Here is an 11,676-nt window from a genome sequence, read left to right as displayed (position 1 = left end):
GCCATTTTGAGAAAGGTTATACAAAAAAATGGACTAATGAATTATTTAAAATCGTTGATGTAATGGATACAGTCCCTTGGACCTACAAATTATATGATTTAAATGGAGAAGAAATCTTAGGGTCATTTTATTCACAGGAATTACAAAAAACAAAGCTGATAACCCTTGAAAATAATAAATAAATTAAAAAATGTAATGGGGATACGTTTTTAAATCTGTGAACCCCAAACACAGAATCCCACAACTTTTTAGTTGGGGCTTAACTTTTGTGTGTATAACGGGGATACGTTTTTAAATCTGTGAACCCCAAACACAGAATCCCACAACTTTTTAGTTGGGGCTTAACTTTTGTGTGTATCATGGGGATACGTTTTTAAATCTGTGAACCCCAAACACAGAATCCCACAACTTTTTAGTTGGGGCTTAACTTTTGTGTGTGTGTGAGTGGGTCATAATAATGTACAAACCCTAACCCAACCCCCACATTAAAACACCATATTTGTTAGTCAAAACAACTGAATCCATTACATCAACCATTAAAAAAAGTTCTTAACTCCATCTCTTTGTATGACCTTCCAATTCTATTTATCTTTTCCCAACTTTTTAAAAACAATTCAATGATAATATAAGATAAATGAGTCTGTGAGGTTTGACATTCATTCAAAAATTCACCTCACATCCAGAACCCTAACCCAACCCAATCCCTAACCCATCCCCATCCCTTACCCAACCCATCCCTAACCCTCACATTCAAAATCCCAACCCTAACCCAACCCATTAACCCAACCCCATCCCTAACCCTCACATTCAAAATCCCAACCCTAACCCTAGCATAATCTTTTTTTCCTTTTCTTTTTTTAATACGTATTTCAATATTTTTTTAAAATGTTTTTTAATACGTATTTCAATATATATATTTTTCCTCTTCCTCCAATTCTGTCTTTCAAGGCTTTCAAGTTGGAAAAAGTAGAAATGGGAAGAAAGTATTTTCCAGCATCTTCTTCCCCGAACTTTCTTGATATTGCTGAAATACATGTAAAAAAGAAATATATTACTTATCTAATATTGAATGAAATAACATATACTTTAATTGATTATTAATCAACTGAACTTACCTTAAATCAAACGTCATTAAAGAAAGAACATTGTTCATTGCTTTAGAATCCAAAGAGCCTCCAAGGTAAAACTCTTTCGTTGGATTATCAAGGTAAAACTCGTTCTCTTGGTCATGGTCTTTAAACAAATCGATCATTTCACCCCAGGTTGTGGCAAAAGTGGTATTTTCATTTTGAATCTCAGATACAATTTCCTGTGAGAGAAAATAACAACGTATTAATTAATTATTTTTTACATTTAATACACAATTATTATATGTATATTAAAATAAAATATTACCTTCATTGATGAGAAATTTGAATCGAGTTTATCAAGGTGAAGGTTTAGCTCCACACAGCTAGAGTCTCCAAAACGAAACCAGTTTTCAAAGTCTCCAAGGTAAAACTCTTTTCCTAATTTTATGAAATTTAGTGAGTCTCCAAGGTAGGCTCCACAGTTAGAACCATCTAGGCAGACCTCATAATTTGTTTTTCCCAAATTTAGTGAGTCTCCAAGGTAGGCTCCACAGTTAGAACCATCTAGGCAGACCTCATAATTTGTTTTTCCCAAATTTAGTGAGTCTCCACGGTATAACTCTTTGGCTGGGTCATCAAGGTAGAACTCGTTCTGTGGGTCTTGGTTGTTCAAAAGGTCTTCAAACAAATCAATCATCATTTCACCCCAGGTTGTGGCAAAAGTGGTATTTTCATTTTGTATCTCAGATACAATTTCCTGTGAGAGAAAATAACAACGTATTAATTTAATACAATATTATTATTTATATAAATCAAGCTCTATGAATATTAAAAGAAACTTTGTTGACTCTTGCACGAGTCTTATCTAAAAAAAAAAAAAAAAATCCAAAAAAAAAAAAATCCAAAAAAAAAAATACAAAAAAAAAAAAAAAAAAAAAAATACAAAAAAAAAAAAAAAAATACAAAAAAAAAAAAATACAAAAAAAAAAATATTGTATATACAAAAAAAAAAAATACAAAAAAAAAAATACAAAAAAATAAAAAAAAAAATACAAAAAAAAAAATATACAAAAAAAAAAAATAATAAAAAAAAATATCCCAAAAAAAATATAAAAAAAATACAAAAAAAAAATACAAAAAAAAAAAAATTTTAATAAATAAATAAATAAATAAATAAACTTACCTCCATTGATAAGAGGTTCGAGTCCAGTTCATCAATCTGAAGGTTGAGCTCCACACAGGTAGTAGGACTCCAAGGAATGTCAAAGTTATCCAACTCCTTTTCAGCATAGTAGTCCATTCTCAAGTGAAGCAGAAAGTGTGTTTGAAAAGGCCTGTGTGGTTAGTGCCTTTTATAAGAAAGACTGGGTGTGTCATTTCCTGTGGAAATTCCCTTGGGCAAGTCTGGGCATGTCTCAACAGAAAATGATGTAATGTTTCAACAGAAAATGATGTAATGTTTCAACAGAAAATGATGTAATGTTTCAACAGAAAATGATGTAATGTTTCAACAGAAAATGATGTAATGTTTCAACAGAAAATGATGTAATGTCTTAACTAAAAATAATGTAATGCTGGAGAGTTTATAAAGTGGGTGGTCTTTAGTAAAAAGTGGGCGGAGCCTACCAAAAAGGGGCGGGGCCTACCAAAAGTGGGCGGGTCTACCAAAAAGGGGTGGGGATTAACAAAAAGTGGGCGGGGCTTAGCAAAAAGTGGCGCGGAGCTTAACAAAAAGTGTGTGGCACAGGACCCGAACATAATCAATGATCAATGAACAACAATGATCATTGATAGTAAGAGTAAAAGGCCCATAAGACCAAGGGGGTCAGGAATAGAGGTGTTAAGGGGAAATGAAGAAAAGTGATGGTGAGAGGGAAATTTACATGGAAGTGAGAATGATCATAGGTTCATAAGGCTAGAAGGATTATAGGTTCATAAAGGAAGAAAATCATAGGTTCATAAGGCGAGAAGGATCATAGGTTCATAAGGTGAGAAGGATTATAGGTTCATAGAGGGAGAAAGAGAGGTGTTTATGATTTTTTTTAAAGACAGGGGGGTAAATGACATTAGATAGGGATTTCCCATGTTAAACGGAGGTGTCCCAGAAGCAACATTAATCACCTACTCCTGCACCAACACAAGTGCGAAATGTGGTTTTTCAACACTAACACAAGTGCGAAAAGTGGTTTTTCAACACTATCACAAGTGCAAAAAGTGGTTTTTCCACACTAATACAAGTGCAAAAGTGGTTTCCTGCACCAACACAAGTGCGAAAAGTGGTTTTTCAACACTAACACAAGTGCGAAAAGTGGTTTTTCAACACTAACACAAGTGCGAAAAGTGGTTTTTCCACACTAATACAAGTGCAAAAGTGGTTTCTTGCACCAACACAAGTGCAAAAAGTGTTTTTTCCAACAATAACACAAGTGCGAAAAGTGGTTTTTCAACACTATCACAAGTGCAAAAAGTGTTTTTTCCACACTAATACAAGTGCAAAAGTGGTTTCCTGCACCAACACAAGTGCGAAAAGTGGTTTTTCAACACTTACACAAGTGCGAAAAGTGGTTTTTCAACACTAACACAAGTGCGAAAAGTGGTTTTTCAACATTAACACAAGTGCGAAAAGTGGTTTTTCCACACTAATACAAGTGCAAAAGTGGTTTCCTGCACCAACACAAGTGCAAAAAGTGGTTTTTCAACACTAACACAAGTGCGAAAAGTGGTTTTTCAACACTAACACAAGTGCGAAAAGTGGTTTTTCCACACTAATACAAGTGCAAAAGTGGTTTCCTGCACCAACACAAGTGCGAAAAGTGGTTTTTCAACACTAACACAAGTGCGAAAAGTGGTTTTTCAACACTATCACAAGTGCAAAAAGTGTTTTTTCCATACTAATACAAGTGCAAAAGTGGTTTCCTGCACCAACACAATTGCGAAAAGTGGTTTTTCAACACTAACACAAGTGTGAAAAGTGGTTTTTCAACACTAACACAAGTGCAAAAAGTGGTTTTTCCAAACTAATACAAGTGCAAAAGTGGTTTCCTGCACCAACACAAGTGTGAAAAGTGGTTTTTCAACACTAACACAAGTGCGAAAAGTGGTTTTTCAACACTAACACAAGTGCGAAAAGTGGTTTTTCCACACTAATACAAGTGCAAAAGTGGTTTCCTGCACCAACACAAGTGCGAAAAGTGGTTTTTCAACACTAACACAAGTGCGAAAAGTGGTTTTTCAACACTATCACAAATGCAAAAAGGGTTTTTTCCACACTAATACAAGTGCAAAAGTGGTTTCCTGCACCAACACAAGTGCGAAAAGTGGTTTTTCAACACTAACACAAGTGCGAAAAGTGGCTTTTCAACACTAACACAAGTGCGAAAAGTGGTTTTTCCACACTAATACAAGTGCAAAAGTGGTTTCTTGCACCAACACAAGTGCAAAAAGTGTTTTTTCAACACTAACACAAGTGCGAAAAGTGGTTTTTCAACACTATCACAAGTGCAAAAAGTGTTTTTTCCACACTAATACAAGTGCAAAAGTGGTTTCCTTCACCAACACAAGTGCGAAAAGTGGTTTTTCAACACTAACACAAGTGCGAAAAGTGGTTTTTCAACACTAACACAAATGCGAAAAGTGGTTTTTCAACATTAACACAAGTGCGAAAAGTGGTTTTTCCACACTAATACAAGTGCAAAAGTGGTTTCCTGCACCAACACAAGTGCGAAAAGTGGTTTTTCAACACTAACACAAGCGCGAAAAGTGGTTTTTCAACACTAACACAAGTGCGAAAAGTGGTTTTTCCACACTAATACAAGTGCAAAAGTGGTTTCCTGCACCAACACAAGTGCGAAATGTGGTTTTTCAACACTAACACAAGTGCGAAAAGTGGTTTTTCAACACTATCACAAGTGCAAAAAGTGGTTTTTCCACACTAATACAAGTGCAAAAGTGGTTTCCTGCACCAACACAAGTGCGAAAAGTGGTTTTTCAACACTAACACAAGTGCGAAAAGTGGTTTTTCAACACTAACACAAGTGCGAAAAGTGGTTTTTCCACACTAATACAAGTGCAAAAGTGGTTTCTTGCACCAACACAAGTGCAAAAAGTGTTTTTTCCAACAATAACACAAGTGCGAAAAGTGGTTTTTCAACACTATCACAAGTGCAAAAAGTGTTTTTTCCACACTAATACAAGTGCAAAAGTGGTTTCCTGCACCAACACAAGTGCGAAAAGTGGTTTTTCAACACTTACACAAGTGCGAAAAGTGGTTTTTCCACACTAATACAAGTGCAAAAGTGGTTTCCTGCACCAACACAAGTGCAAAAAGTGGTTTTTCAACACTAACACAAGTGCGAAAAGTGGTTTTTCAACACTAACACAAGTGCGAAAAGTGGTTTTTCCACACTAATACAAGTGCAAAAGTGGTTTCCTGCACCAACACAAGTGCGAAAAGTGGTTTTTCAACACTAACACAAGTGCGAAAAGTGGTTTTTCAACACTATCACAAGTGCAAAAAGTGTTTTTTCCACACTAATACAAGTGCAAAAGTAGTTTCCTGCACCAACACAAGTGCGAAAAGTGGTTTTTCAACAATAACACAAGTGCGAAAAGTGGTTTTTCAACAATAACACAAGTGCGAAAAGTGGTTTTTCCACACTAATACAAGTGCAAAAGTGGTTTCCTGCACCAACACAAGTGCGAAAAGTGGTTTATCAAGACTAACACAAGTGCGAAAAGTGGTTTTTCAACACTAACACAAGTGCGAAAAGTGGTTTTTCAACACTATCACAAGTGCAAAAAGTGTTTTTTCCACACTAATACAAGTGCAAAAGTGGTTTCCTGCCCCAACACAAGTGCGAAAAGTGGTTTTTCAACACTAACACAAGTGCGAAAAGTGGTTTTTCAACACTAACACAAGTGCGAAAAGTGGTTTTTCCACACTAATACAAGTGCAAAAGTGGTTTCCTGCACCAACACAAGTGCGAAAAGTGGTTTTTCAACACTAACACAAGTGCGAAAAGTGGTTTTTCAACACTATCACAAATGCAAAAAGGGTTTTTTCCACACTAATACAAGTGCAAAAGTGGTTTCCTGCACCAACACAAGTGCGAAAAGTGGTTTTTCAACACTAACACAAGTGCGAAAAGTGTCTTTTCAACACTAACACAAGTGCGAAAAGTGGTTTTTCCACACTAATACAAGTGCAAAAGTGGTTTCTTGCACCAACACAAGTGCAAAAAGTGTTTTTTCAACACTAACACAAGTGCGAAAAGTGTTTTTTCCACACTAATACAAGTGCAAAAGTGGTTTCCTGCACCAACACAAGTGCGAAAAGTGGTTTTTCAACACTAACACAAGTGCGAAAAGTGGTTTTTCAACACTAACACAAGTACGAAAAGTGGTTTTTCAACACTAACACAAGTGCGAAAAGTGGTTTTTCCACACTAATACAAGTGCAAAAGTGGTTTCCTGCACCAACACAAGTGCGAAAAGTGGTTTTTCAACACTAACACAAGTGCGAAAAGTGGTTTTTCAACACTATCACAAGTGCAAAAAGTGTTTTTTCCACACTAATACAAGTGCAAAAGTGGTTTCCTGCACCAACACATGTGTGAAAAGTGGTTTTTTAACACTAACACAAGTGCAAAAAGTGGTTTTTCAACACTAACACAAGTGCGAAAAGTGGTTTTCCACACTAATACAAGTGCAAAAGTGGTTTCCTGCACCAACACAAGTGCGAAAAGTGGTTTTTCAACACTAACACAAGTGCGAAAAGTGGTTTTTCAACACTATCACAAGAGCAAAAAGTGTTTTTTCCACACTAATACAAGTGCAAAAGTGGTTTGCTGCACCAACACAAGTGCGAAAAGTGGTTTTTCAACACTAACACCAGTGCGAAAAGTGGTTTTTCAACACTAACACAAGTGCGAAAAGTGGTTTTTCAACACTAACACAAGTGCGAAACGTGGTTTTTCCACCCTAATGCAAGTGCAAAAGTGGTTTCCTGCACCAACACAAGTGCGAAAAGTGGTTTTTCAACACTAACACAAGTGCGAAAAGTGGTTTTTCAACACTAACACAAGTGCGAAAAGTGTTTTTTCCACACTAATACAAGTGCAAAAAGTGGTTTCCTGCACCAACACAAGTGCGAAAAGTGGTTTTTCAACACTAACACAAGTGCGAAAAGTGGTTTTTCCACACTAATACAAGTGCAAAAGTGGTTTCCTGCACCAACACAAGTGCGAAAAGTGGATTTTCAACACTAACACAAGTGCGAAAAGTGGTTTTTCACCACTATCACAAGTGCAAAAAGTGTTTTTTCCACACTAATACAAGTGCAAAAGTGGTTTCCTGCACCAACAGAAGAGCGAAAAGTGGTTTTTCAACACTAACACAAGTGCGAAAAGTGGTTTTTCAACACTAACACATGTGCGAAAAGTGGTTTTTCCACACTAATACAAGTGCAAAAGTGGTTTCCTGCACCAACACATGTGCGAAAAGTGGTTTTTCAACACTAACACAAGTGCGAAAAGTGGTTTTTCAACACTATCACAAGTGCAAAAAGTGTTTTTTCCACACTAATACAAGTGCAAAAGTGGTTTCCTGCACCAACACAAGTGCGAAAAGTGGTTTTTCAACACTAACACAAGTGCGAAAAGTGGTTTTTCAACACTAATACAAGTGCGAAAAGTGGTTTTTCCACACTAATACAAGTGCAAAAGTGGTTTCCTGCACCAACACAAGTGCGAAAAGTGGTTTTTCAACACTAACACAAGTGCGAAAAGTGGTTTTTCAACACTATCACAAGTGCAAAAAGTGTTTTTTCCACACTAATACAAGTGCAAAAGTGGTTTCCTGCACCAACACAAGTGCGAAAAGTGGTTTTTCAACACTAACACAAGTGCGAAAAGTGGTTTTTCAACACTAACACAAGTGCGAAAAGTGTTTTTTCCACACTAATACAAGTGCAAAAGTGGTTTCCTGCACCAACACAAGTGCGAAAAGTGGTTTTTCAACACTAACACACGTGCGAAAAGTGGTTTTTCAACACTAACACAAGTACGAAAAGTGGTTTTTCAACACTAATACAAGTGCAAAAGTGGTTTCCTGCACCAACATAAGTGCGAAAAGTGGTTTTTCAACACTAACACAATTGCGAAAAGTGGTTTTTCAACACTAACACAAGTGCGAAAAGAGGTTTTTCAACACTATCACAAGTGCAAAAAGTGTTTTTTCCACACTAATACAAGTACAAAAGTGGATTCCTGCACCAACACATGTGCGAAAAGTGGTTTTTCAACACTAACACAAGTGCGAAAAGTGGTTTTCCACTCTAATACAAGTGCAAAAGTGGTTTCCTGCACCAACACAAGTGCGAAAAGTGGTTTTTCAACACTAACACAAGTGCGAAAAGTGGTTTTTCAACACTAACACAAGTGCGAAAAGTGGTTTTTCAACACTAACACAAGTGCGAAAAGTGGTTTTTCAACACTAACACAAGTGCGAAAAGTGGTTTTTCCACCCTAATGCAAGTGCAAAAGTGGTTTCCTGCACCAACACAAGTGCGAAAAGTGGTTTTTCAACACTAACACAAGTGCGAAAAGTGTTTTTTCCACACTAATACAAGTGCAAAAAGTGGTTTCCTGCACCAACACAAGTGCGAAAAGTGGTTTTTCAACACTAACACAAGTGCGAAAAGTGGTTTTTCAACACTAACACAAGTGCGAAAAGTGGTTTTTCCACGCTAATACAAGTGCAAAAGTGGTTTCCTGCACCAACACAAGTGCGAAAAGTGGTTTTTCAACACTAACACAAGTGTGAAAAGTGGTTTTTCAACACTAACACAAGTGCAAAAAGTGGTTTTTCCACACTAATACAAGTGCAAAAGTGGTTTCCTGCACCAACACAATTGCGAAAAGTGGTTTTTCAACACTAACACAAGTGCGAAAAGTGGTTTTTCAACACTATCACAAGTGCAAAAAGTGTTTTTTCCACACTAATACAAGTGCAAAAATGGTTTCCTGCACCAACACAAGTGCGAAAAGTGGTTTTTCAACACTAACACAAGTGCGAAAAGTGGTTTTTCAACACTAACACAAGTACGAAAAGTGGTTTTTCCACACTAATACAAGTGCAAAAGTGGTTTCCTGCAACAACACAAGTGCGAAAAGTGGTTTTTCAACACTAACACAAGTGCGAAAAGTGGTTTTTCAACACTAATACAAGTGCAAAAGTGGTTTCCTGCACCAACACAAGTGCGAAAAGTGGTTTTTCAACACTAACACAAGTGCGAAAAGTGGTTTTTCAACACTAACACAAGTGCGAAAAGTGGTTTTTCAACACTAACACAAGTGCGAAAAGTGGTTTTGCCACACTAATACAAGTGCAAAAGTGGTTTCCTGCACCAACACAAGTGCGAAAAGTGGTTTTTCAACACTAACACAAGTGCGAAAAGTGGTTTTTCAACACTATCACAAGTGCAAAAAGTGTTTTTTCCACACTAATACAAGTGCAAAAGTGGTTTCCTGCACCAACACAAGTGCGACAAGTGGTTTTTCAACACTAACACAAGTGCGAAAAGTGGTTTTTCAACACTAACACAAGTGCGAAAAGTGGTTTTTCCACACTAATACAAGTGCAAAAGTGGTTTCCTGCAACAACACAAGTGCGAAAAGTGGATTTTCAACACTAACACAAGTGCGAAAAGTGGTTTTTCACCACTATCACAAGTGCAAAAAGTGTTTTTTCCACACTAATACAAGTGCAAAAGTGGTTTCCTGCACCAACACAAGTGCGAAAATTGGTTTTTCAACACTAACACAAGTGCGAAAAGTGGTTTTTCAACACTAACACAAGTGCGAAAAGTGGTTTTACCACACTAATACAAGTGCAAAAGTGGTTTCCTGCACCAACACAAGTGCGAAAAGTGTTTTTTCAACACTAACACAAGTGCGAAAAGAGGTTTTTCAACACTATCACAAGTGCAAATAGTGTTTTTTCCACACTAATACAAGTGCAAAAGTGGTTTCCTGCACCAACACAAGTGCGAAAAGTGGTTTTTCAACACTAATACAAGTGCAAAAGTGGTTTCCTGCACCAACACAAGTGCGAAAAGTGGTTTTTCAACACTAACACAAGTGCGAAAAGTGGTTTTTCAACACTAACACAAGTGCGAAAAGTGGTTTTGCCACACTAATACAAGTGCAAAAGTGGTTTCCTGCACCAACACAAGTGCGAAAAGTGGTTTTTCAACACTAACACAAGTGCGAAAAGTGGTTTTTCAACACTATCACAAGTGCAAAAAGTGTTTTTTCCACACTAATACAAGTGCAAAAGTGGTTTCCTGCACCAACACAAGTGCGACAAGTGGTTTTTCAACACTAACACAAGTGCGAAAAGTGGTTTTTCAACACTAACACAAGTGCGAAAAGTGGTTTTTCCACACTAATACAAGTGCAAAAGTGGTTTCCTGCAACAACACAAGTGCGAAAAGTGGATTTTCAACACTAACACAAGTGCGAAAAGTGGTTTTTCACCACTATCACAAGTGCAAAAAGTGTTTTTTCCACACTAATACAAGTGCAAAAGTGGTTTCCTGCACCAACACAAGTGCGAAAATTGGTTTTTCAACACTAACACAAGTGCGAAAAGTGGTTTTTCAACACTAACACAAGTGCGAAAAGTGGTTTTTCCACACTAATACAAGTGCAAAAGTGGTTTCCTGCACCAACACAAGTGCGAAAAGTGTTTTTTCAACACTAACACAAGTGCGAAAAGTGGTTTTTAAACACTATCACAAGTGCAAAAAGTGTTTTTTCCACACTAATACAAGTGCAAAAGTGGTTTCCTGCACCAACACAAGTGCGAAAAGTGGTTTTTCAACACTAACACAAGTGCGAAAAGAGGTTTTTCAACACTAACACAAGTGCGAAAAGTGGTTTTTCAACACTAACACAAGTGCGAAAAGTGGTTTTTCCACACTAATACAAGTGCAAAAGTGGTTTCCTGTACCAACACAAGTGCGAAAAGTGGTTTTTCAACACTAACACAAGTGCGAAAAGTGGTTTTTCAACACTATCACAAGTGCAAAAAGTCTTTTTTCCACACTAATACAAGTGCAAAAGTGGTTTCCTGCACCAACACAAGTGCGAAAAGTGGTTTTTCAACACTAACACAAGTGCGAAAAGTGGTTTTTCAACACTAACACAAGTGCGAAAAGTGGTTTTTCCACACTAATACAAGTGCAAAAGTGGTTTCCTGCACCAACACAAGTGCGAAAAGCGGTTTTTCAACACTATCACAAGTGCAAAAAGTGTTTTTCCACACTAATACGAGTGCAAAAGTGGTTTCCTGCACCAACACAAGTGCGAAAAGTGGTTTTTCAACACTAACACAAGTGCGAAAAGTGGTTTTTCAACACTAACACAAGTGCGAAAAGTGGTTTTTCCACACGAATACAAGTGCAAAAGTGGGTTCCTGCACCAACACAAGTGCGAAAGGTGGTTTTTCAACACTAACACAAGTGCGAAAAGTGGTTTTTCAACACTAACACAAGTGCGAAAAGTGGTTTTTCCACACTAATACAAGTGCAAAAGTGGTTTCCTGC

The 11,676-nt window shown here is 37.1% G+C and overlaps 1 protein-coding gene across 1 annotated transcript; it reads right to left on the bottom strand.

Annotated features, from left to right (window-relative positions):
• Window positions 1-672: 672 nt before the first annotated feature.
• Window positions 673-2,420, bottom strand: LOC144889379 (uncharacterized). The gene is made up of 4 exons (XM_078769602.1): window positions 2,254-2,420; window positions 1,396-1,827; window positions 1,116-1,309; window positions 673-1,024 (listed from the first exon to the last, which is right to left on the bottom strand). Exons 1-4 carry the CDS (start codon window positions 2,368-2,370, stop codon window positions 808-810), a joined length of 960 nt encoding a protein of 319 aa, XP_078625728.1. The 5' UTR covers window positions 2,371-2,420; the 3' UTR covers window positions 673-807.
• Window positions 2,421-11,676: the final 9,256 nt, after the last annotated feature.

Source organism: Myxine glutinosa, unplaced genomic scaffold (genome assembly GCF_964187855.1).
Source record: "Myxine glutinosa unplaced genomic scaffold, kmMyxGlut1.1 SCAFFOLD_3337, whole genome shotgun sequence".
NCBI classification, from domain to species: domain Eukaryota; kingdom Metazoa; phylum Chordata; class Myxini; order Myxiniformes; family Myxinidae; genus Myxine; species Myxine glutinosa.
The sequence above is the reverse complement of the archived record's forward strand: the minus strand, read 5'-3'. Positions and strand labels throughout refer to the sequence as shown.